The 27629-nt window shown below is 39.5% G+C and overlaps 1 protein-coding gene across 10 annotated transcripts in view; it reads left to right on the forward strand.

Moving 5' to 3' along the window:
• PIK3CB (phosphatidylinositol-4,5-bisphosphate 3-kinase catalytic subunit beta) overlaps positions 1 to 27629 on the forward strand; it is a 103475-nt gene that overhangs the window by 49464 nt on the left and 26382 nt on the right. For 5 of the 10 annotated variants that reach the window (XM_083613732.1, XM_083613733.1, XM_083613729.1 and 2 more), the window contains 9 exons: positions 2213 to 2352; positions 14022 to 14205; positions 16230 to 16455; positions 19518 to 19741; positions 21482 to 21664; positions 22117 to 22278; positions 23054 to 23140; positions 25048 to 25299; positions 26688 to 26784. In XM_083613732.1, coding sequence (XP_083469858.1) covers positions 14053 to 14205; positions 16230 to 16455; positions 19518 to 19741; positions 21482 to 21664; positions 22117 to 22278; positions 23054 to 23140; positions 25048 to 25299; positions 26688 to 26784 — 1384 coding nt within the window. In that variant the 5' untranslated portion in view covers positions 2213 to 2352; positions 14022 to 14052. Of the gene's footprint in view, positions 1 to 2212; positions 2353 to 14021; positions 14931 to 15246; positions 16456 to 19517; positions 19742 to 21481; positions 21665 to 22116; positions 22279 to 23053; positions 23141 to 25047; positions 25300 to 26687; positions 26785 to 27629 lie in introns of all 10 variants that reach the window. The other 5 variants (XM_083613736.1, XM_083613731.1, XM_083613737.1 and 2 more) reach the window with 3 other exon arrangements.

Consider the following 27629-nt stretch of genomic DNA (forward strand, 5'->3'; position numbering starts at 1 on the left):
TTGAGATTTTTTTACTTGCTGGAGTGTTCTGTGTTAACTGGATTATTGAGACAGATTTTGAGTGTTTGAGGATAAGTGTGTGTGTGTGTGCACGCACATGCGAGTGCTTGTGTGTGCATGCCAGTGTGGTGGAGGATGGAAACAGCAATGTGTATTTCCAAACAAACCAGCACAGAGAAGATTTGTGGAGTATCATTTGCTATACATGGTCACAGCCCCTCTGTCTAAAATCTTTGACTCATACTGGACTTGTATTAGCAGTGTCAGTTGGAGATGGTGGAACTGGGAATCTTGCACCACTCTTCTGCAGATTGTAATTCAGGGATGAGGAATCCATGGTTGTCTAGATGTCCTGGATTTGAATCCTATCAGGCTTAGCCAGCATGGCCAGTGGTTGGGGATGATGGGAATTGTATTACAACAGCACCTGGAGGGCCACAGGTTTCCCACATCTGCTGTAACCAGTAAAGTCTGCTACTAGTTAGGTTGTTTGTTCAGTAGTACAGATCTGTGGGGGTTTCATGTTGCATGCATACAATTGCACAACCAACTTGTGCAATCTGCATAGTGCTTCAGGTCAGTGGAAAACTGACCCATATAAAAGGGTAATCCAGAGGGATAAATTGTAATGTCGGTGTCTACATTACATTGATTGGTAAAATGCTGTATAACTATCAGTGGAATTTCCCCCTAAATGGGTAGTGAGATGCTATATAATTACTATTGATGCAGGTCTGGTTTGTTGTGGAACAGTTTGCTTTGCAACAGTGCAGACACAAGTGCAAATGCAGTCTGAGCACCTGTTATGCAAAGAATTAGGGCTGCAGTCTTGTACTCTGAGAGAAAGCGCATTGAAATTGATGAAACTTATTTCTGGTAGGATTCAACTGCAGATTTTATATCTACTTGGCTACCATTTGAAATCTTCACTGACTATATATTTAACAATAAATAAATGGCCTTCACTGTTAGTGGATCAATAAGTTACCTGCTGTCTACCATTGTCATTATCAGAGATATTGGTGGTGGCACTTATAAGTAGACTCAGAGGTAATGGATTACAGCTGAAGCAGCAATTTGTACCCTAGTTCTTGTACCCTCGCTGATGATAATAAACAATATTTGAGCCAGACTGCCAAAAAATAGTGGGGAAATGTCCTTCCTTTCCTGTTAACTGATCCTGTGTATTTAATTTTATTATCATAGGCTGAAAGGTCATAAGGAAGTTCTTAACATCTGATATGTTTCTTCTGATGTGTAATGACTTAGTAGAGATCTGTCATTTGTGTACACAAGTTATCTGAAGCTGACTTTGAATAGCTATACTAGGCTTGCAGTTGGCCACAAACCTAAGGCAAAGTACAGTTCCTTCCTGGGATTGCAAAGCTTTGTACTGATACAGTGTTTATACTTCTGATACTGTAAGAGGGTGTGCAGTTGCTGCATCTTTTGCTCTTTTCAGCTGGTCATCTCCTCATCTATCCCACTGCATATTGCTGTAGTAGAACCATGTAGAGCCATGACAGTCATAGCAGGTGGGTGAAAGCGCCCAGGAAATATCAGGGCAGGAGGCACAGTGGTTGGCTCCTACCTTTGTGTTTTAGAGCCTTTAGAACAGAAATGGGGAACCTCTGTAGACCTCTAGATGTTGTTTTACTCTAACTCCCCTCAGCAGAGCTCCAGTCAACATGGCCAATGGTAAGAGATGGCGGGGGTTGTATTGAACAACATATGGAAGGCTAGAGGTTCTCCACTGTTGCTTTGAGTATATGGACATGCTCTAGGTAAGAACTTAGCAGTCCTTTTCCTTCAGGAGCATGACCTGCCAGAGCTGTCATTCAGGTTGTTTTGTAGCACTCAGTTCCTTGTGTTGAATAGTTTACTGCAGTGCCACTTATTGTCTATGCCAGACCAAGCCTACGGGGAGTTGGGTTCCAGCAACATCTGAAGAGCACTTTGTTGGCTTCCCTGCATCTAAGCCAATAAATTAGTGAATATATTATTACTATTACAGTATTATTATTATTATTATCAACAGTAAAATTGTGTAGATTTCACATGATGTTGCACTGTGGAATGTTCAGGGAGAGTATTTTGGCTGAATGTGTGTTTATTAAGGGCTAATTTGGAGTTTCAATAATTTAAAATTTCATTTCATGTAATTATTTTAAAAACATGCCAATTCCCCTTTCTTTTTCTTCTTTTCTTAAAGGCTAACTTTTGAACATCTGATAGAGCCTTCCAAGGAAACCAGGAGAAAAGATGGTTTGTACAAATAAGCTTACATAGCCAGAATGAAATTAGAAGAGTTCTCTGGGAAAAAGCAAAAATGTAAGCTCTTCCTTTTTCAAGGTACCATTCCATACTTATGCTACTTATTTATCTCTTAATAACATGTTTAGAGGAAAGTCTAGGTAGCTGTCATTATAGATCAGCTCTTAATGCATGCTCTGTTGGAAAGAGTAGAGCTTTTAACCCTAAACTCAGTATTTCCTCTCCAGACACACAGGGAGGGGAACAGGTTTGCATCAGCAGGTGAAACCTTTCTTTTGTATGTTTATACGTGGGTGGGAATGAAGCTCCTTGAACACAGACCCTTTGTGATCAGATCCCCTGATGGTATAAGTGTCTTTGTGCCTACAGCTATATGTTCATAGAGCCCTGTTTTCATCTTTTAACACTCAGGAGACAGGATTGGCTTTTCCTTCACACATGTAGAACAAATGTGCATAAAGGACTTTTGTGTCTGTCATTTTAAAAACTTAAGACTTTGGATACTGGGCATATTTCTGTTATGTTAAAAATCTCGCTCGGAGCTAGAAAACCCTATGCAGTTCATTTAGGTAAGAATAAGTCCTCAACAATTATCATTAACCACAAATGATGATGTGGAATAATGGTTTAAAGTGTATTTGCTAACCATGGTTTACCTCTGTATCATGTATAAGGTCTTCTCCAGTGTCACTGTTTTAAGTGTGGCATGCTGGCCTTGCTAGTGGCTTACTACTATTGTCCCATGGGGACAGGTCTTATTCTGGCAAGCAAAACCATGAATTTATTACATTTTTGTAAATTTAACTCTATTTAAGGCAAAACACCATTGTGTTAATTATCTTAAACATTTCTCTGCACTGTAACAATTTGCCCGAGTTCAGTAGATCTTAGACAAAATAGAGGTTGCATCAAGAATGAAGAATCTGGCTCCCCAGATGTTGCTGGGCTACAGCTTCCATCAGCCTTGATTATTGGACATTCTCACTGGGTCTGATGTGAGTTGTAGCCAAACAATATCTGGGGAAGGCACAGGTGTCACATTGCAAAACTTACCCAATATTTTGAGAAGAAAAATAACTGCAGGGGGCTTCAGACCTCACCTGACTAAAGTTGATTTTCCACTAATTTTCTCAGTAAACAAAAATGAGACAGTTATGTGTCTGCCATGTAGCATCTGGGTTTGTGTGGACAGATGTTTGATTGCAGAAATGAACCTGGATTTCCATTGTCAGACTTTGGGGCCACTGCACAATGCAGGAAATCTCATACTGGATACCTTCATTCTTCAGGCCTAGCTAAGCAGCTGTTCCAATCTAGGCTCCTGAGATTTTCTGAGTAATTGTAAACAGGAAGTGTTCTGGAACAATCATAGTTCCACCTACTACTTCATCCTATTAGTCATTAAAGGAACTTGATATTTATCAGGCCCGATTATTCTTGTATGGCATCTGTAAATGGGAATCTTTGGGGGGGGGAGAGATTATGATTATGATTATTTTTTTAATATCACCCTTCAGTTGAAACAAAACAAAACTCACAAGGTATATAAAAGATACATAGGGGAATGGTTTTCTTCTACTTCAGGCAGGCTGCTAAAGGATAAAATAAGTTTTCTGTATTGTCTTATAACTACTGCAGATACTTTTCTGCATCTGAGTAATGAATTGCAGCTTGTTTGCTTTTTTTTATTTGAATTCTCCATTTACCCATTTTTGTTTTTGTTTTAATGCATTTTCCTCATTCAGCATTGATTTATCTTATGGGGCACATCTGTATATGACACTTAAAGAGCCTGAATAGAATAGAATTCTGTGGCTCTTAATTACTGAGGACCCACATTAAATCAGTTGGCATAGTAGATACCTTTCCAATCCAATAAATGTAGTGTTGATAGGCAAAATCAAGAAAATACTACCTATTTCTTTTTTTAAAAAAATCCTTCTTGATTTGCTTCTTGAAGGTCGTGATTGGGCATTTGATCAGTCAAAAAGGAGTGGTCAAGTTGTTGTTTTTAAGCCTTTAAATTTATAGAAAGAAAGATCACAAACAACAAATTTGTTACCTGTGTGAATTACAAAAACAAATTGATACTGGTAAACAGTGGGTTGCACCAATGCTAAATGCTAAACCTACTCAGTGTGAACCCATTGACGTAGATGAACTAACTTAGAGTAATTGATTTCAGTCGACCAACTCTTAGAAGAACTTAGTAGCGTTCTGTGACTGCCCCCCCCCCTTTAAATGAAATATTTTATTTCTGCCTCTGCCTGTACCTCAGGAAGCTCTAGATAGCATACATAGTTCTGACTAGCCCAACATCACCTAATGGGCAAGTGTAGATTTTTGCCTGGGTCTTGCTGGTCTTAACCCAACACTTGATCTTGCTGTGCAGTGGTATTTGTCAATAGCAATTGCTTGTGTTCCTGTTTGAAGGTGTTTCAGGATGCTTGCAGTTATAACAGGCCTGTGGTAGAGATGTGAAGCTCCAGGGAGAAATGGAAAATTGAAGGGGTAAACACTACATCTCCCCATTTCTCTCTCTCTCCCCCCCCCCCCAGTTTTTTTCCTGAAAAATTGGTTAATACTTAGGGAGAATGGGCTGTTTCCCAGGGTTCCCCCCCTGAAAAACTGAAAGAACCAGGAAAAGTATCTGTGTGTATATATATAATACCTGGGGATAGATGTCAGAGAGTAAAAGCTAAAGTGAAACTTGGGACCTAATACTAGACACATAAAGGAACAAAGAAATAGGAATGTTCTTGTTGGTATTCATGGTAGTTAGAACTAAATGTTGAGATATTGATTGCAACTGTCAAATTCCTGTTTATTTTTCAGTGGATGGTATGAGAACAGAATAGACTTCATGAAAATCATTTATAAGCCATTTATGTTTTCAATAATAGTAATACTTAGCATTTTTATATTACTTGGAGTGTTGAGTACTCTTAATGTACTCAGAAATCCTTACACCACCATCCCCAGCCTGGGGGATCCAGATGTTTTGAACTGCAACTCCTGTCAGCCTCAACTAGCATGGCTATTGGCCATCCTGTGGCTAGTGGTAGTCCAAAACATCTGTAGGGCACCAGATTGTGGAGGGCTCTCCTTTATTGTAGGTAAATATCACTGTCCCATTTTCTAGATGAGAAACATTGAATATTACTTCATTCTACCTAGGAGTTGAGGTGAGATTTGAGAGACAATCCACCAGCTTGCATTCTTGGCTACTATGCCACACCAGCTGTACACCAGCTTAATCTTTGTTAGGGAGGATAAAAATCTTGTAAATACATTCTATAAATGCATGTGGTCAAAGACAGGCTTGCACAATAAGTTCTTCAGTGTTGGTTAGTACGAAATCTAAGTTTCTGGATGAAATAAAAACCATTCCTAGTGGTTGTTTTAACATCTCCAAACATTGTACTTTCACAGTTCTTCAGTATAATAAATATGTTCTTCAATTAGAATTATCCTGGCCAAATATTACAAGTCTTGAAAAACATACTTGTGGTACAGCTTCCACTGTATTTTGCTCCTGAGCGAGGTTTCGTGTATCACAGAAGCTCCAAATAAAGGGAGAAAGACAGAGTAGCCACAGACATTCAAACAATGGTTTCTTGCCAGCTAACTTCACTGCTATCCCAGAAGGGGATATTCTGTGTAATGGTGCAGAAGGACCTGTCAAAGGCTGTCTTTCATAGCTCCGGAAATCAAATATTCTCTTGACTACAGCAAGCTTTGCTAATATTGAACAATTCAGTGATCAGACTGAGTCTGCAGTACTATGCATACTACTTTGGGAGTAAGTCCCGTTGAACTCTGGGAATTAACATCCAAGTAAGCATGTATAGGATCAAGTTGCCCTGCAGAATTCAGCTCTGACCACAAAATCACACTGTCATTGTTCTAAGCAGCTGTGTAAAGCTTATGAAATGTAACAAGAATGAAAATATTTCATTTAAAAGTATTGAATGTCTATATTACTGTTTCTACTCTTCATTAGTGTTTGCTTATAGAAGGAGTGTGAATGTGTGGTGTAATGTTTTTAATATTAGAAAAATACAAAAGAGGCACAATGTAGGAAAATACTGTAACATAGAGAAGAAATAACAAAGGTGCACCTTGTCCAGAAATTTCCTGTTCCAGAATATAACAAATGTGCTTCTTCAATAAATGTGTTTAATCCTGAAGATGCTATTTGGAAATTGAGGGCGCAATAGAGTTTTCCCAAATGACAGCAAAGCAATGGTGAGAATATTTATTAATAGTTCTTAATTTCATCAGCCAATTTCATCAGCAGAACAAAACTGCTTCAGGGTCTTGAAGTATTAAATAGCTAGTCACTTCATTTCATTTACCAAGAATTTACAGTATGTTTAATGTTATGTATGTTAGTTTCTCCAGGGTAGTTGTTAAAGTCTGTGATCACTTATTGAAATATCAGGGTTTGTAATGAAACATACTTGAAGCATTGATAAGGGTTGAAGGTTACTAAAGAAGAACTCCTCCTAATTACTTCTGAGGGGGACATCCTATATGAAAGCTGCTATGCTGTGTTAATAGTCCCCTATTGTAAAGAAGTTCAACAGAGTTCACTGGGTGATAATTTGAGGGCCAAAGTAGGAATTACACGGGAGCCATGTGTCTTATCAGAGTCTTTGCCTTCTTCACATATATAGCCACTGGGCATGAGGATTAAGTATGTTGGAAGCTGCCTGATGCCAGGCTATCCTGTTTTCCATCTAGCCTAATGTTGTCAGCAACATCTAGAGGTGCACAAGTTCCCCATTCTGACTTTAATTGTATCATCTATTCACCTTTACTGGAGACCCAGTCAGTCACCCACTAATTTGAATAGATGATGTATTTAACAGAAAGTATTTGCAGGCTGTATTTGATGTATTTGCAAGCTGTTTGTTCATTTGACCTCTGAAGAAGACCTTTAAATAACAAATGGCCAAAATGTGTTGGGCTGTTTTGAAAACAAGGTCCTCATTTTGCCAACATCTTGAGATACTATTTCCTTTGGTCTGGGTTTGTGGTTTTTTTTTGGGGGGGGGGTTCATATGAGACATCCTTTTTCATGGGTGGTTGTTCCGTCATGTCTTGTTCAGACCCTGAGAGTTATGGGCCCTGTACTTTTCATAGTCATGAAATTATGCCTGGTAAGAATATGCTCTTACACAACAGTAGAGATAAAATTTGTAGGCTGACCTGTGTGTGCAAGATATTTCATGTGTACAGCTGTACTTGAGATTTCATCTTTGTGTGGATGCTTGGAGATAGGCTGATCTGGTGTGCCTCCAGGTATTGTATGGAGTGGCTCAATTACCAGCTGTAATTCATAGTCAGTGCAGAAAACATTTCAGGGAGGAGCCTTAGGGGAGCTTGCTCCCACAGAGCCAACAGAAAGGGCCTTGCCTTCTCACCTCTTTCTCAGATGCAGCCAATATAATTTTAAGTCCTGTGGCTTACAGTTTGAACTGGGGACACAGCAGCCGATGTTCAGTTTTTTAGGTTCACCTCTTTCTTCAGTTCTTCACTAAGACGCAAAATATCCTTAGCTCCTAGAATAGTTACTCAAATGCTGAATATTGTCTACAACAAGATTTTCTGGCTGACCCAACCATTTATTGATTATGGTATTCAAACCTAGGGAAATCCTTTTCTTTTTCACACTTCCTTTGGCAGGGAGTGAGTGGGTTACAAAGATAAGAAAGAGAGATTGGTGGGGTGAATTTGCCATGGGATTGTGAATTGTCTGAGACAGAGGAACCTAAGATTTGGAGAAGATCAAGGACACTCAACTGAGAACCTGCACTGTGGTGGGAGACTTTAGAGCAGAAGTGTCTTTTTTGTATGTTAAGAGACTTTTCATATCAGCAGTGTAGTAACACCTTTAAATTATCTCTAACAGTAAATCATAGATAGCAGTGATGAATGAAACAACATAATTAAAATTAGAACAAAAATCTAAAGATTTGAAAAACAGATATTTATCTACTTTTATGATACAAAAGTATTGGAAAGAAAAGAGACTTCTAATAATCATGTGCCTCCTTTTACAGTTTTGCATCTGGGTAGAATTATTGATAATTGAGCCCCTCTCTTCAATAGGGATGAGTTAACACCCCCCCCCCAGTTCTGCCCCATTTTTATTCCCAAATTCTATTATGGCTTAAATTTAATTACAGTTATAAGTTGCTAGAAAAGGGGTGAGACTACATTACTGACTGAGTCAGGTAGTCATGTTGAAAATCAGTACAAAGTGCCAGGAAAAGAAACCATTATTAAGATCACCTTTATAATGGAGCGTGTGAGTTTTTTGAGATAATGTGAGTTCTGCATGTTTGGGGATAAGCATTGTGAACACTGATTCATTGACAACTTGACCCTCTGAACTGCAGTTGACCTATACAGATGCATGCTGTTCCAAAAGGCATTACAGCATCTCTTTCTATTATATTAGAGCAAATGAGAAGTGCTACGAATTACTGAGCATGCCATGCATACTCTTAATAGAATAATTAGGAAGCAAACTAAAGAGTACTTTAAAAGGGATGTGCAGAACAAAGGCAGGGGCTTCCGCTCAATGTTAAGCCATTTTGTTTTTAATTATTTATACCCTCCTTCAGAGAAACAGTGTATAGCTCTTGCACTGTGAAACGCATAATGCCTTCCGGTAAACACAATGCATTGATGAGCCATGCTGGAGTAAAAGCCTCTTACAAGCTGGATCACTTGGGGAAGGCCCATAGCTCAATAGGAGAGCATGTGCATTGCATGCAGAAGGTCATAGAGTCAATATTTGGAATCTCCAGGTAGGCTGGTAGAGACTCCTGCCTGAAATTCTGGAGATCTTCTGCCAATCAACAATAAACAGTACTGAGCTAAATGTCCCAATGGCTTGGCATAATAAGTCTGCTTCCTATACCCACTAGGAACTTCTGTTGAACTGGATGGGACTTAACACCCCAGGAACTAGGCCATAGTACATATGACACAGTTCTGTGCATGTTAATTCAGAAGAAAGTCCCACTGTGTTCTGTGTGGTTTACTTCAAGGTGAGCGTATGTGGGATTGTGGCCTTGTGATCTAAGCCTTAGACCCGGCAGGGGCCAAAGATTATTCAATTCACTATCTGTCTTAAAATGGCATTCTGTTAAATGATATTCAATATATGCCATCTTTTACCTAAGTTAACCGTAAACGCTAGTGGTGTGCACCAGCCACAGGATTCACGTTGTATCTGTAGCATTACAAAACAACTTGAACTGTGTTGAATCCACTGTCTTTCTGATTTGGCTTGTTATTCAAGTCTGCGTCATATCTCTTAAATCCAAAAGTCTGTTTCTCCCATCCTATTGACTGAAACAGGTAATCTGAAAACAGAAATGGATGGAACTTGAAGGCAACAGGGCTCTTCCTGGACCAGTCAAACTGCAGGGTTTTTGTCTGTGTGCAGGGAACCTTGACAAAAAATTTTCTAACCTTTAATTTTTTTCACAGAATTGGATGCAATTCACAGGCAATTTGTTGGCCCTTCTGAAGGGATAAATGGTTGTATCCAATGCAGGGCTTTTGTTTCCTCTTATGCCCTTGCTATCCAGTGCTGATTTTGAGGGTGCAGAGGGGACTGGAGGGGACAGGTGGGGAAATTATGTTGTATGCAAAGAGCTGAAGCATTGGCTATATCCCAAAGTCTGCCACTTTCAGTAGAATAGGTGTAGTGGTTTTCCTACAAGGGCAAACCACTGGGTGGGTTAAATAGAAATCAGTCTGGAAACTGGTGGCAACAAGGTGGTGCCCCTGGATAATTGGGTAATGATGGGTTGGCAATGAGCAGCACAACTGGGATTGTACTTCAGGGACAAGCTTCCATAGCTGAGTATGTCTCTGTGTATGTGAAGATACTAGACCTAGAAAAGGGGGGAGAAAACTTTAATATAAATTAATAATACTCACCAGGAAGAACTCAATGTAATGGAATCACAGGCATCCTAAAACTGGAGGCAGGAGAATGAAGCCTTGAACTAGCAAACTAAAACTGGGAGAAATAACATCTTAAATGAATGAAAAGCAACACACACGGCAGTTTGTGTGGGATGGGGACTCTAATAAAATATTGCAGAAGCCTAAAGAAAAATAAGAATGGAATGAAAAAATAATTTAAGTAGGTGGTATTTGTTGGAAAACAGAAAGGGATTGAAATAAAAAGGAACAAATAAATCATGTGAAAACAGAAACGGAACTGAAGGAAACTGGAGCGATCCTATACTGAGCTCTCTTAAAGGTTTACAAACTAAGAATGAACACAAATTGATTGAAGTATTGATTTTTAAACTGTTATGAAAGAGACAGTGATTCAGAAGGGCACCAACACCCTTCCCTCAAATCACTGTGTTCGGAGTGCCCTGTGAAAATAATTCACTGTGGTTAAAACATAGACCTGTTCAACAAAATGAAAGATTCCACCCCCACCCTGGCCACACACACACACACACACCCTACTCAAGTTTAGGGTGTTTCTCTAGTCAGCTTGGCCACTTTAAATGGAAGAAGGCAGTGGTTTGGGGGCACCCGAGTTCACAGAACAACTTTAGCAAGTCCCTGATCCCACCTGAGATACCTTGTTAACGATGCCATCACTCCTATTTGCTTCGTAATTTGAATTACACATGGAGGTGATAGACACCCCTACCAAGTACTGCAACTCACAAGCACAAATTATGTAGAAAATGTGATTATTATGTATTATGTTATCTTCAGAAAAAAGTAACACATAATTTTTAAAGAAATACACAGTTGAATAGGAATATTTGGCAGTTTTTCAATGCAGCGTTATGTAGAATACTTCTCTACTGTATTAAAATGTGAGGTGAGTTTACATCATCAAGTGCAGCAACTCAAGCAAAGTTAAAATAGAAAAGTTCCAAACTACTGTTTTATATATAAACTGTATACTATTTTGTATATAAATGCATAAGCACGCAAGAAAATGTACTTGCAGAAACTACAAACATTAAAACAAACAGTTGCGTGATTCACTGAACAAAAAGTGTGTTTCTACCAACACTTTTAAATTTACCTGTCACATTTACCTATCACATATGATATGACAGCCATCTTCAGATATCTCAAGGCTGTCACGTGGAAGAGGGAACAAGCTTGTTTTCTCCTGCTCTGGACGGTAGGACCCGAATCAGTGGCTTCAAGTTACAAGAAAGGAGATTCCGACTAAACATCAGGAAGAACTTTCTGACAGTAAAAGCTGTTTGACAGTGAAATGGTCTCCCTTGGGAGGTTGTGGACTCTCCTTCCTTGGAGGTTTTTAAGCAGAGGTTGGATGGCCATCTGTCTTGGATGCTTCAGTTGAGATTCCTGCATTCCAGGGGGTTGGACTAGATGACCCCTGGGGTCCCTTCCAACTCTACAGTTCTGCTCTACAGATTTAAATCAACTTTACAGATTTCAACTTTCTTATTTAAAATATTTTTATACTCTCCTTCATCAAAATGATTTTGAAGTTGTATTGTTTCAACCAAACAATAGTTAAAGATAACAAAACAAGAAGCTGCAGTTAAATTATTTTTTTATTTTTTTAATGGAAGCCAAACCTGCATATCTTCTTGCACTTGGTGGAGGAGGAAGAGAGTGTGAGAGCCAGAGGCCCACTAACATTCATTCCCATCACAGTGAACTATGGTTCATCATGATGTCTGAACTGGCTCATTAGGTATAAATAGTTGCATACAAACTTTTTCTCCCTTTTGCTGTGGGCTGTTTAAAATTCCTCTCATGTAACTATTTGCCACAGATGGATCTTTGGCATTATTTCAACTGCTGGATGTGAGGGTGTTAGTCATTCACAGGCATCGCCTTGCATTATACAGTTTGGCCTGTGATTCATTCTCATAGCAGTCTCATGGCTGTGACAAGTGCCATTTTCTGTATAAATACTTTGCACTTCTCTGACCTTTATGTTGTCCGCAAGTGGCACAAATTAGAATGGCGACTGGATGTCATTTCTGAAATAAGCTAATCTGTTTCGTTGATAAACAAAATGCTCACTCATTCCTTTCTACTGTGCAGTTGTTGTATTTGCATATTGAAAACACGCCCCCGAATGCTAGTTTGATTTCAGCGCTTGCGAATTGATCTTCACCTGGGACACTTCCTCCCTCCTGGCAGCTTCCTATTGAATGCACAGTTTAATAATAAACCAGAAGTTTATAAAATGGTATCCACACAAAAAAGAGGAATATATTTGGTTCAGGTTTTTGTTGCCCTTTAGGGACTTCTCCCTTCCCCAAGCCTGTAATTTTCAGCCTGTGTACTAATTTAGTGCCCCTGACATCTGAAAAACGTTTAACCCCCTGAAACAGTTCCCAAGTCCTAAAATTGCAGGCATCAAATGTCACCTGGTGAGAGCAGGATTGCTTATACGATTACATCTAGTTCACACATGACATTATGACATGATCACCACTTGAAAAAGGCCATTAAATGGAAGAGAGATTGTGTGGTATGCTGTTCATGGGATTCACTTCCCACAAGGCTCCAGTGATTTTCGCCATGTCCATTGTGACATCTTTGTAAGAATGAGGTGAAAACTCCTGGGATGAGGGTAAGCTTCTGACATGAATGGCTTACTGTGTAAGGAAATTTGGGCTTACACTCCCATGTCCTGTGCATCCACTGTGCTCCCACTGCTGTATTTTAAGTTGGTATTGTGTACACAGCCTTGCGCTCTGTGGCAGTTTGAAGCCACTTCCATACCTCTTTACTGCATGGGTGAACTTAGCCCTGTACACATTGCTAAACTGTTAATTGATTTGTTCCTATTGAAACCCCTTTGCTTTCATGCTTCTGCAAGTATCTCTAGAACACCCAATTGCTGCTCTGCTTTTCTGACCCCTATATAAAAATAGCCCTATATAAAAATAGGATTTTAGGTACTATGAAAGCTACTATGACATTCTCCCTTTTCTAAGCTAAATATGCCTTTTTTAGAATTTTGACCCATTATGTTGCATACATGGTGGAATCCAATGGACCATGTAAATATTTGTCCAAGAGGGCTTTGTACTTGAGCTTTGTAAATGTAAATTCTCAACTCGGGCTATAACATGCATTATAAGATGTATTTTATGCACCTAGACATTGCAAAATGGGGGTTGGGGTTGTGCTGTCTTTAGACTATTGATTCAATGGCAGCAAAAATCGACCTTCTGGGATTATTATTTACTAGTTGCACATCTCATAATCACACTTTTGTGCTTCTCCCCCCCCCCCCCAAAAAAAAATGTCTGAGCAAGATATTCTAACTTGAAATTTGTATTTTCTTATAATTTCACAGTTGGACAGTCTCTCCATTACAAAGATTTCTAATCACAGCTCAGAGCTAGCATAGCAATCTATTGTGTGTGTTGTTTTTTGCCTTCTAGAACTCCTCATTTCCAAATGCCTACTAGACTGGAAGTTTTTTAAATGTGAAAAATACCCTTCAGAATATTGCAGTTCTTTCCTTCTTTATTCCTCCCTTACTCTACATTAGACAAACTTAAGTGAAGCTCTGACCAGAAGTCATGCCTAAAAAGGCAGCGTCTTCTCATAAACTTTGTCAATGTGAGTGCTGGTGCCACTGTTTGGTACCCTTTGATGTTTGTGCAGTATTTGATTCTGATTTAAAAGCAGTCCTATGGAAGTGAACATAGTAAATTATTATAACTTTATTTTTCTTCTAGGACCACATGGTTATGAGATTTAAAGTCCATTATGCCTCCTGCCATGGCAGATGCCCTAGACATCTGGGCAGTAGATTCACAGATAGCAGCTGATGGTTTAATATCTGTGGACTTCCTGCTTCCCACTGGAATTTACATCAGTCTAGATGTCCCACGTGATGCCACTATCAGTCTTATAAAACAGGTAATACAGAACAGGTAAAACTGGCTTGCTCTTAAACTGTCTATTACCTGCTTCTCATTGAAGTGCATTTTGTTTCTCATATAATTTAAGTGTTTAGAATAATATTCCTGAGTATGTAACCTGATTTAAATTTTGTGAAACATGACTTAGGGGTCTGGTTTGAAGGGCAGATCCCTATAAAACATTAGCTTCTACATGAGCATCATCTCATTGTTGTTTTCATCCCAGTGTGCATTCTTGTAACTATGTTGGTTAGAACTAGGCTGCATTCAGACAGTATTTTATTCCATTTTTCCAGGGGTTCCTTACCTGATTTTTTTGTGATCTTTCACATGGATTAAGGGACATTTATGGAAATCTATGGAAATTTTAGGGTTAATTTCTGTGTTAATTGCTTCCAGAGAAAATTCAGATGCAACCCTGGTTACCTGGAAAATCCTGTGGTGTGATTTCCCCGTGGTTTTCATCGGTCATGCCATGTGATGAAATTTGGAGCGGCATTCCAGCATACAGTTATTTCCCACAGTTTTTATGGGGGAATCATGGGGGAATAGAAACACACACACACACACACACACACACAAATGATGACACAATTCAGTGTAACACCAAACCCACTCGTGCGAATGAGATTTATTGTGACATGGCAGTAGTATATCAATAAAAAAAAAACCAAAACAGTTCACAACACAGCAAGTATTGCAGTGTAAATGGAACTTTAGAAAGCAGGACAGAAGTGCTAGCATTATAACCAGGAAAGCTAATGGAATAATCTTCATGTTTAAATGCAGTTCTAGTCACCCCCATGGACTTTACAGGAAAGAATTCACAAGTACAGGAGGTGACCGTTTTGCGCCCATCCAATTGATGTGTGACTGCCGATGTGTGGGTCCTTTTGGACCCAGAAGAGAGCAAGATGGGGATGTAATGGGAGTGGGGCAGACAGCGGCAGGGCAAGCTGATCAGGTGCCTGTGCTGCACGTGTACCCTGTGCCCAGGGGTATGGCCAGCTGCCCATAGGGGCAGGGCCAGCTGGGGCAGGATGCTCCATGGGGTCTCCAAGGAGTCTGCCTACCTTCTCCCACTCAGCTACCCTACAACTGGGGAAGAGGCAGCAGGCAGACCGTTTGGGGCAGCGTGGAGCCTGTGGGCGCCCAAGCCACTGCGTCACTCTCTGGAGGCCCCACGGTGAGTGCCGCCCAGCATTTTGTCACCCCCCTTGGGGGTGACACCTGGGGTGGCCCACCTCCACCGCACCTCCCTTCCCCCACCCCTGGAGTCAGGGCATAATGGGGATATAATGAGGAAGATCACGCTTATGCGTCCTCTGCCAACATGGGGGGCGGGCAGGAACAGAACCCCATGGAAAACAGCCGCCACCAGTAGTGTGTTATGGGGCCCTGGGAACCTTGCTACATATTCTCTTACTAGTAGACAGATTCTTTTTTGCCGAGATGTCATTTGTTTAACTAGCTTACTGGCTGATAGATGCAGAAATCTTAGTGGCCCATAAGTTCTACAACTGGCCTGAAATTGATGTCCTTTTCAGATGCTTCATGGCCGAAACCCTATAAGAATCTTGCCAAACCAGCAGTCAAAAAAAAATAATACAGAAGAACTAACTTGGGAAAGAAGTCCCACCCCACCTCTTAGCACTTGTTTTTATTACTAAAACATGAATAAAGACAGTGACATGTGTACCTTTTTACTCTTGACACTTTGTTCCAGCACAGTCTTTACAGCAGAGAGAACCAGTTTTCTTTCAGGACCAGTGATTTTTAGTTTTAAAAAACAATGGCTGTATTAATTTAAAATAGATGAATGACCTACCACTATTCTCTGGAGTCTTGAGTCAGCTGTGTTTGATTGAAGGAAGTTTGTTTAAGCTGAAGTAAGGGCTTGCATGAGTGATACAGAAACACCTACCTAATGCTGTGCGTACAGTTGACAGAGGTCTTACTTTCCAGTGAGTGGGTTTTGTGAACAAAGCATTCTACTGTTACAATCTCTGTGCTTATTTGCAGCTATTATGGAAGGAAGCACAGAGTTACCCTCTGTTTCATCTTCTTATGGAGATCGACTCCTATATGTTCTCTTGTGTGAACCAAACAGCGGTACGTGAAGAACTGGAAGATGAGACACGCAGACTCTGTGACGTTAGACCATTCCTTCCTGTCCTTCAACTAATTACAAGAAGCTGCGACCCAGGGGAAAAATTGGACTCTAAAATAGGTGTCCTCATAGGAAAAGGTAAATATTGGTGTTCTTGGCTGTGGAGATGGAGATACAGCACCAAAAGAGCACTGAGGTGGATTGAAATTAGCCCGAAAGCATTAAAAGGACTGGGCTTAACTATAGTAAGATTAACCCCAAATAAAATTTAACATGACCATTTTCTGTCCTTGAATGTGTATCCCTCGTTCTAATTAACTATGAAAAAAACACCCAAATTTTAATACTTTTACATAGCATCATAATTAGAGTAAATACCATATTGAAGAACGCATTCAGAAATCAGTTGTATGTGTTTCTGTGTTAGGATGTTACAAATGTTGGATAGTAATAATGTTCTATTAATGATGTGCATACAAGGTATGATGGATGCACATTAATATGTACATTACCCAGTAACTGGACTGTAAATAACTCCTATTAATTGGATATTCTTTCCTTAAAAACCCATTTTAATGATTTTCACCATCAGGTATAATTGAACAAGCTTATCTTGACTTAAGATAGAAATGTATTAGACACCAAACTTCTACTTCTTCCAGTGCTCCACAGGCTTGGGGCAGTCTTTGTTGCCAAGACAAAAATTGTGGTTGTAAGGAGCTCTAATCTTGTGTTGCAGCTTCATGTAAGGTCAGCAACAATTCTCTGCTGTCTGTCACAGCTCAAGGTTGTTACTGAAAAGGATGGTGGGGACTTGTCTGTAGGGCTCTATGCTAGTCATTCAGGGGACCTCAGCAATACAGCAGCCAAAGAATACCTTGGAACTAAGAACAGGGTGGAAACCTCTGCACACATCTGCAGCTCCCAAAATTGACAGGAAAGCTGAGGCTCACATACTTTTTAGTGATGGCAATGACACACCTGTCAGTGATCACTGGAAACACAGTACAGAAATATCTGTTTTCATATGGTTTGCAAAAGTGAAAGTAAGATTTATCGGTTTCATTGCTTTTCTCCCATGAGGAGTTGTACTTTTGTTTCTTTTGTAAATGATATCCTGCCCATGGGTAGGTTTACAGCATAACATTAAAACACATACGCACATACACATGAGAAGTTTTAAAGCCTCCACATCTATTGAATGCAATTGGGCCAAAAAGGCTGCTGACCCAATGTTTGAGTTGGAGCAATTCCTTATAACCAGGTGCTCCTCATGTTAGTGGTGGTAGTAACCAATCGCTGTGCACATGCCTTTCAAAAGAGAAGGGCAAGCCAGAGAAAATCCTCTTTTTCTACCATCTGCAGCAGACTGCATGGGAGAGGAACATCTTTGCAGCAGCATTAGCAAAGGCCGTAAAATTGCTACTTCAGCATTTGAATAACCAATATGTTTTCTATGTGTGTATTTAAAATTCTTCTGGATGTTCTGATTCACCTGCCTTTAAGGCAGGGCTAGGGTGAACCTCAGATCCAGGGGCTGGATACAGCCTGCAAGACCTCTCTGTTTGGGCCTTTCTGCTCTTCCTTGCCACACCCTTTTACTGGCTGTGTTTTGCACCCCAAGTATTGCTCCCCCATAGCTCTTAAACTTTGATAATGCTTCTTGTTTGCCTAGATCAGCCTTTCTCAACCTGTGGGTCCCCAGATGTTGTTGAACTACAATTCCCATCACCCCTAGCTAGCAAGACCAGAGCTCAGGGATGATGGAAGTTGTAGTCCAACAACATCTGGGGACCCACAGGTTGAGAACTGCTGGCCTAGATGGAGAGTTGAGAGGGTCATGCAAATGTTTGTAGAAACTTGCCTGTACAAAAGTAAGCTTTACATCATTTTCTCTGTTGGCTTTTGCCTCTGGTCCCACCCACCATTGGCATGCAAGTGGTTGTCTTGCCATATACAGCTAGAAATTTACTTATTGAGGAATTCAGAAACTACAAGTCATAAGAATATAAGGTGATCCTGCCAGATCATGCCAATGACCAGATGCCTGTGGGAAGGCTGCAAGATGGACATAAGCACAACAGCACTCTGCCCACCTGCAATTCCCAGCAGCTGGTACACAGAGGCATAATGCAGTCAGTTGCTGTTGAATTTTTAACATAATAAAATTTTTCATGCTTGCAATTTGCAAAGGGAATGATGCATTTTATGTTGAAATTAAAAATAATCAATAGGCAGGCCATGCTTCCCATCAGAAACAATGGACAGTTGTTAGTTCCTGGCACAATATCTACAAGTTCTTTTTAGCTTTCAACAGCAAACTGAACCCTAACTTGTCTGCGCTGACAATGGCTTCTACTGACGCACAGAGTTCTTTTATAGATTTTTGTAACTGATTATTTCGAAAAAGAATGACTGGGCAATTTCCCCCGTTTTGAACAAAGCAAGTTCTCTGGTTCTTTGTACTTCTCAGGGTAGAATTAGTTATTCCTCTTCGAACCTGCTTGACCTGCGCTTTATGCCATGTGCTCCTCAGTGAAGGCTTGTGTTTAAACGCCTTAGACATTGGCAAATACAACTGAAGTTATTACTAAAGTATTAATGGAAAATGTAATGTTCTTCTTCCCACACCTCCAGTACTGTACTATGCATATGTAAGGTGCAATTCATAACCTTTGAATGAGCAGCCTATATCAATTTTGCTCTTTTTGTGTCTTTTTCCTATAAAAGTCAAAATACTTATCAAAGTACTCAGTCAAAATATGATTTCAGTGTTCCGTGGAAGACAAGGTAAACCTATAGCTGTGATTTACAAAAATATAAATAAATCTCAGACTTCCTCAGCAGAATATTCTACATGGAAAGTTCAAAATGACAGCTGTGGTAGTATCTTGAATATGTGTGTGTGTGTGTGTGTGTGTGTTAAATGGATTTTTAATGGAAAATGTGGCATTGAATTGGTTTGTGTAATAACACTAAAAGAAGAAACAACTTTTTGGGCTAAGTTTTGGGCTAACTTAGCTAAGTTCAGCTAAATTTTACTCAGAGTAGCCCCATTGAAATCAGTGTCTATAATGGAATTAGGCTCATTAATTTCAGTGGGTCTACTCGGAGTAAACCTTAGTTGGCCGTGTGGTGCAATGTGATTCTTTGCCTCTGACACTTTAAAAAATATGTATTGTTTAATTAAATCATTTCAGGCCTCCATGAGTTTGATGCCCTACAAGATCCAGAAGTCAAAGAATTCCGGATTAAAATGCGGCTAATCAGTGAAGAGAAGATGCAGTCACTTGTGGGGCTGTCTTGGATGGACTGGTTGAAGTACACTTACCCACCGCACCTAGAGCCCCCAACACAGGAAAACCTCCAAGATAAACTTTATGGTGGCAATCTAGTTGTGGCTGTTCATTTTGACAACTGCCGGGTAGGATTATTGGCCATAGTTAGAAAACACTTCCACAGCTACCTCAAGTAATTCCCACTTGCAAGTTGCAAAATGTACATTGTCAAACACTCAGAAAGTTGTCGCTGTGAGATGAATAGGGTGGCGCTGTGGGTTAAACCACAGAGCCTAGGACTTGCCGATCAGAAGGTCTGCGGTTCGAATCCCCTTGACGGGGTGAGCTCCTGTTGCTCAGTCCCTGCTCCTGCCAAACTCGCAGTTCGAAAGCACCTCAAAGTGCAAGTAGATAAATAGGTACTGCTCCGGCTGGAAGGTAAACGGCATTTCCGTGTGCTGCTCTGGTTCGCCAGAAGTGGCTTAGTCATGCTGGCCACATGACCTGGAAGCTGTACGTCGGCTCCCGCGGCCAATAAAGCAAGATGAGCGCCGCAACCCCAGAGTCGGTCATGACTGGACCTAATGGTCAGGGGTCCCTTTACCTTTACCTTTAATAGCTCTGAACACCTTTAACTAACTACAGCGCCCAGGATTCTTTGGCAAAAGCCATGGCTGTTTAAAGCGGTATGATACTGCTTTAAATGTATAGTGTAGGTGGTGAGGGGGCTATGTATCCTATATAAACACCTCTCTGTGTAACATTTATCTATGTCCAGTGGTATCTGCCCTATTTGAAGTACTGTTTGTTTGCTTTATTAAGCTATTTATATACTGCCTGTCATGCAATCATTTCAGTACAAATATACAAATACAATAAATATTCAGTACAGATATACAAATAACAGTATAAAAAATATATACACTGTTAAAATCAAGTCTGATCGAGCAGTCAGTTAAAAAAAAACTTAGCTTTATACAGTGGCAAGCTGTATTTGTAACACTTAGTTGACCATGTGGTGCAATGGCAACAATTCTTTCTTTGGGCCTAAAACATTTCTGGGCACCTTGAATGGACCCAGAAATGAGCTGTCAACCAGTGCAGCAGTTTTAAAGTGGGTTATATGAGATCTAAATTGAACCTCAGTCAGTAATCTGACTGCTGTATTTTTGACCAGTTGAAGTTTCTGAGTCATCTTCCTGAAGGGTTCTAAAGCATGAGATTCAATGTATGCTGTTAATCTAAGTCTATTTTGACCTTCATACATTAGTGTTTAGAACATTAAAAAAAAAATTCTATAGAAACACTGTTTAAGAAGGTCTCCTTTTTTAAAAAAATTGATTTGCGAGGGCCTCTGTATCTGGCAGTTAACTTCAGGGAAAGTAGCTTTTTTGAGACAGATAACTTTTGAAACTGAGAAAATATTGAATTGATTTTGACAGACTTCTTCATTATGGTTATGATTTTCCATTGCAAGGTTTGGCTTGCTACCAGAAGGCTGCTATATAAATAGGCCTGTAGACAAAAAATAATATTCATCATAAAATGTAAAATGAAAGCAGGCATTTGTAAATAATTGCTTTTGAATTCCTGCATCTTCTTAGTGTGTTCGAAAAAATAAAAGCTCTGTATGTACTCTTATAAAAGCATTTGTGCATAGACTCTGTGATGAGGATTCATGTGAAAAAACGTATTTTATCTTGCACAATTGCGTATTAAATAGTAAAATGGGTACCTACCAGGTTTATTTTTTTATATAAATCAGGAAATATTTTTATTAAAACCTATATGGCCCATAGACTGGGGGTTTTATTCTCTAAAGTAAAATGAATTATTATATTCATTCATACTTGAAAGTAATAGCTATTACTTCTTCTTTTTAATAGGACGTATTTAGTTTTCAGGTGTCTCCTAATATAAACCCTATCAAGCTGAATGAACTAGCAATTCGTAAACGTTTGACTATCCATGGAAGAGAAGATGAAGAAGTTGATCCTTCTGACTATGTTCTGCAAGTTAGTGGAAGACTGGAATATGTTTTTGGGGACCATCCATTAATTCAGTTCCAGGTATTCTTTTTTTTTTTAAAGCAATATGATTGTTTAGGAGGTGTGTCTTAAAAAAAAAATCAGATATTGAGTGGGTGGAAGTTGGTGTTTTCTCCCAAGATGTCTATTTTTTTACTTCTTTGGTAATGTCATACATGAAGAAATATATAATTGGACAATTCAGATGTGAACTCTGTGTTTTGCTCTACAATACCTATTCTAGGTGCTTTGTTGCCCAAGCACCCAAATATATGAAACATTTTTGAAAATGAATCAAGAGTTGCAGCAAATATTTTAAGTGTGAATGTGCTTGACTGGTTAATTGATTTTTGAAAGCATAAATGACCCCAAATGATTTTCCCCCCTTCCTTTTTGAAGTATATATATGGACCTAAATAAAACATGCTTTAAGGACTTCATGTTTAATTTTCAGCATGCAAATAACAGATTCATTGCCTCTCTTCCTTTCTCAGTATATCCATCGTTGTGTGATGAGCAGAGCTCTTCCTCAACTCACTCTTGTTGAATGCAGCACCATAAAAAAAATGTGTGATCAGGAAATGGTGGCTATAGAAGCTGCCATAAACCGAAAACCAGGCAACCCTCCTGTTCCTCTACCACCCAAAAAAACACGTGTGAGTTTTCTCATTCATTTTAAGAATTGTTGCATTCATGTCTGGAAGGTATAAGCAAATCATTTAAAAATGCAGCTTAAAGTTGACTGTTAGTTACCGTATTTTTCGCCCTATAGGACTTTTCCCCCTCCAAAAATGAAGGGAAAATGTGTGTGCGTCCTATGGGGCGAATGCAGGCTTTCGCTGAAGGCTGGAGAGCGAGGGGGGTCGGTGCGCACCGACCCCTCTCGCTCTCCAGGCTTAAGGAAGCTATCCGCTAGCCATGGGAGAGCTGCGCAAAGTCGCACAGCTCTCCCGCGGCTAGCAGAGAGCTTGCCTGCACCCAGAAGCTTGGGGCGCACTGTGCTCAGCACACCCCAGGCTTCGGGCTTCGCGCAGCTCTCCGCTAGCCGTGGGAGAGCTGCGCGAAGTCGCGCAGCTCTCCCACGGCTTGCGGATAGCAGCCTGTTCTTCGGGCTGGGGTCGGGGGAAGCTCGGGCTTCCCCCGCCCCAGCCCCGCACCTGGGGGGGGGAATAAATTTTTTTTCCTTTATTTCCCCCCCAAAAAACTAGGTGCGTTCTATGGGCCGGTGCGCCCTATGGGGCGAAATATACGGTAATTGTTTGTATTGTTACCTCCATAAGCCATTCTTGGCAAAAGAGAAACATTCTTTGCGGAAGAGAGACATTAGTTATTGATTTAGCGCAGGGCTTTTTTAAAGCAGCATGATCTTGAAATGTATGCGTTTCTCAAAAAGCCTGGAAATCTCTCATCGCTGTTTCCTTTCTACAACAGTTGACTCAAAGTGTATGGGATATTAACAATCCTTTCAAGGTAGTCCTAGTGAATGGCAACAAGTTGAACACAGAAGAGACAGCTAAGGTAACTAAATTCCTCCCCAACACAAGTGATGTTTCTGCTGGTTGTCTTAACAAATTTCCTTTGTTTGTCAAGGCTGCATTTGATTTGATTATTTAATAAACAAGGGCCTGATTTAAATACCAGTAGTCTAAATGACTACATGATTACAATCGGGAATTGGCTTGAATCTCTGGCTGAACTGTAAATCAAAAGCTACAGAGTGACGCTAAATGTCTTGAAAAAAATATTTAGGTAGACAGAAATATGACGTAAGGTGATATGTGAACTCTTAATCAATCTGAAAATTTAACTGAAAGATATTCCTAATTTTATGGCATTAATATGTAAATGTTTTTTTAATGTTCAGATGAATTTCCAGCTTTTAAAAGATTTGCAAGTATAATCTGGTTCCACTAAGCATTTTGCTCTGTACTTAGTTCAATGAAGATGCTGAATGCAGAAGCAAATGAAATGGTATTTCCTGTAAAAAGAATGCATTTTAAACCAAGGTTGTAACATGTAAGAGCTTACTGCACAAACCCCTTCCTATGCGTTTTGCCTATGAAATAGAATGGCATGCATTTTTCCCTTGTTTGTTTGGCATACAGTTAAGTGAATGAATGAATTTTCAGCTAGAGAAGACAAAAAAATATATATATGAATGGACTCATAGTGTGGCATGACTGGCATGATGTTTAAAACAATTCACTGACCTTTCAGGACAAATTGTTTTGAACAAAAATCAGTTCAAGTTTTTATAATCTGAAAGGGAGACAAATGCAGTAATTGCTAAGGAGAAGCAGAATGCCACAAAGCTATTCTTAAGAAACGTGTTTTACCATTTTGCGTTTTATGTAATCTGTGTTTTTATATTGTATTTTTATGTTGTGAACCGCCCTGAGATCTACAGATGAAGGGTGGTATACAAAGTTAATTAATATATAATATTGTTTCCCTGCTTGTTATTTTGGATGAATATTGCAGAAATTATGCATATTTATAATCCTAGCAATCTTTTTCTTCCTGAAAACAGAAGAGAGACAAAAAAGAGATTGTGCAATGATCTGTTTAAAAAATGGGACAATAATGTGTGCAGCAAGTTTTTGTCTACATTTTCCAAAAAAAAAGTGCTCAGTGCTTCATTTAAGCTGCTATTTAAGATTTTGCCACAAAGATTTGTCAGAAATAAACCACATTTAAAATCAGGGAGATTTAGCATTAGTTCTGGCTAAAACCCATTCCATAAGCTCTGAAGGAAATCTGATTGTGAGTGACTAACTTTTTTGCTTGTATTACTATTTTGAAAAGTGCTTTTTGGCAAAGGTACCTTAGACAGCCCCCAAAAGTTTGCTAATTATATTAAAGAGAAAGGACTACAGCTTTAGAAATACGTTGTGGGTTGTTTTTTTAAAAAAAGCTATGTTTACATAGGAATATCACTCCATTAGGACACAGTATAGAATATTAAGGCATGTGCCAATTATATGCACTTGAAAATAATCACATACCGTACATGCATACTAATTTGCAATTCAAAAACAAATTGAACCATTTCCCAGTTGTAATAATTGCCTCCAAAGATTCAAAGGCATCCTGAATTGCCATTATCATTCCTGTTCTAGAAATATAAGCAAAAATATGTGTGTGAGGTTAGTTATGCTTCTTGTCACCATCCACTCTCCTAATTGGTAAACTTTGTGCCCAGTCATGAGAAGCAAAATATTTACCATCAGTTTACCTTGGCAATACCCACAGATTGCTTAGGTCTTCAGTGTAGCTAATTCTCTAGCACGTAGCATAAGAACACTAATTAGGGCAAATATTCTAAAGCTGCCTTGCCTTCTTTCTAAGCAGGAAATACTTCTAGGTAAATAATCCTTACTCTCTGGAATGTGTTTGGATACTTCCCTGTCATGTCTCTCTTGCAGGTTCATGTCAGGGCTGGTCTCTTCCATGGAACTGAGCTCCTTTGTAAACCTATCGTAAGCTCAGAAATATCTGGGAGAAATGACCATGTTTGGAACGAACCCTTGGAATTTGATATCAACGTCTGTGATTTGCCAAGAATGGCTAGGCTGTGCTTTGTGGTCTATGCTGTGATGGATAAAAAGAAAAAAAATAATCCAAGCAAGACACTTAATCCGTCCAAATACCAGACCATTAGGAAAGCTGGCAAAGTGGTAATGGATTCGTTTCTTTACATTCCTGTTCGTTGTACTGGGAAGTCTCTGCATGTGTTTTGCATACTTTTCATTTCCATAGCTTTTTAAAATTCTAAACTTCAGACTGAAAGTTGGGATATATGCTGATATATATACACACATACACGCATACAGAGAGAGAGAAAGAAATATGTATATTTACACACACACACACACACACACTTGAGTATGTACTAAACAGGGGTGTAGGACCAAACAATAATAATCTTGCCTTACTGTTTATTCTACTTCATTCTTATTTCTACCATTTGTGAATTTCACATACCGTTCTACATTTGAATACAATAAAAGGAATAAAGGTGAATGCTTCTCATATATATATATTCACATATTGCTTTCTGCCAGAGGATAATAAATGCCACGTTGGAAAAACATTAAAAAGCATAGATTCAATTTGCTGTAGTTCTGCTGGCATTCTAGATTGCACAAATTGTGTTCAGCCTAGTTCTCAAGAGTTTTTCCACACTGCATAGAAGTCAAGTTTGCTGAGGCTTTGCTTGCTTTTCCATGGTGTTTCTCATTACAAACAAAATTGCACTCAACATTGTTGTGTGTGTGTTGTACGCTCTAAACTATTTTCATGACCCAGAGCAGGGTTTCCGAAACTTGAGCTGTTTTTGGACTACAACTCCCATCATCCTTAGCAGCACCCGTGGTCAGGGGTTATGGGAATTGTAGTCCAAAATCAGCTGGAGGGACCCCTCTCCCTGTTTGGGAAACCCTGCTCCAGAGGTAATATGATGCATCTCATCCGTCATGTAGTTCCAGCATCTTATACTACAGGGGTGGCCAATTCCCAAGAGACTGCGATTTACTCAGAGTTAAAAACTCGCAGTGATCTATCCCCTTTTTGGGGAAGGAAAGCCCTGTTTTGGGGGGTTCAGGTCAAAGTTGAGCTTTTTTAAGGAATGAGCAAGGCCCATTTCTTGGAGGTTCAGGTCAAAGTTGTTGAGCTTTTTTTTTTTTTTAGGGAGAAGGAGGGAGGCCATTTTGGGGGGCGGGTGGGGCAAAACTTTTGAGCCAATGTTGTTGTGCTTCCACAGACGTCCAGTGATCTACCAGTAGATCATGACTTACCTGTTGGACATGCCTGTTGTACTATATGACAGCAATTAGCTTGAAATGCATATATTAATTTACGCTTGTGGACATTCAGTTTCAAGAATAGTTCAGACTAGTAGTTTCTTATTATAGAAAACTCTTTGCACATTGCATTTAGGATTTTTCCAAATCCACATCACAACTTCTTTTTCTCTGTGTATGTTATGTGTGTGTGTTGTTCTATTGTCTTAAGGTTTTGAATCCACTATGGCCTCATCTTCAAACAGTATGATTTTTCATTGCAGCACTACCCTGTCGCATGGGTCAATACTATGGTGTTTGATTTTAAAGGACAATTGAAAACTGGAGACCTCGTACTGTACAGCTGGTCGTCATTTCCTGGTAAGGCTTAATTTGTGATAAGAAGCTGCTTGTGCCATCAGCTATGCAGTGCTACTGCACAGCCTCCGTCCATTTCAGAGGGGCTGCCTTGCTTAGGCTTCCACAAAAGCCCCTCTGAAATTGAATGAAGACTTCGTAACATCAGATCACAATCCATTCAGTACTTCCTGTAATACAGAGTTCAGTGTCTCCTGAGCACATGAAGATAATGATTATGCTTATAAAACGCAAATAGAATATGGATAATAAAATAAAATATGCCTCGTAATATAAAAAATGCAAATGTTACCTTGAGGTAAAATAAAGAAATTTCTTTGTGCAGGAAAAGCACTATTATGGCAAATTTAGACTCCAATGTTTTCCACTTAACTCATCTGACATGGGCTTGGAGCAACTGTTCAGCTAAGGTGCAGCTTTGGCTGAATGCATGAAATAACTTGGTCTGGAATAGTAGCCATTCTATAGGATAATCACTGCATGACTACAGACTGAATTGGCATTATTAATTCAATGGATCCTTACCAGTTCCTGCTGACTAAACATTTTGCCTTTTTTGCAATTTGAGGTTCTTTTAAAATGCAGAACATAGCAAAAAGTGAATGTCGGTATTTTTATAACAGATATTGTATCCCTGGAATGGAATTGCTAGCTTTTTCTCTCTTTAGAAAAAGAAACAAATCCAGCCCCAAAAGTAATCCCCACCCTCACATCAAAGTTTTAGCAGAAATTTCTGGTAAAATAGTGCCAAACCACTTCATTGACTTGTGTGTGCTCCTTGGTTTAAAGGAAAGAGTTATCTCTGTTCTGCCAGTACATTATTCCAAACCTCACTGGTCCTCAAGTCC

The sequence above is a fragment of the Podarcis filfolensis genome, assembly GCF_964270895.1.
Source record: "Podarcis filfolensis genome assembly, chromosome: 5".
NCBI lineage: Eukaryota > Metazoa > Chordata > Lepidosauria > Squamata > Lacertidae > Podarcis > Podarcis filfolensis.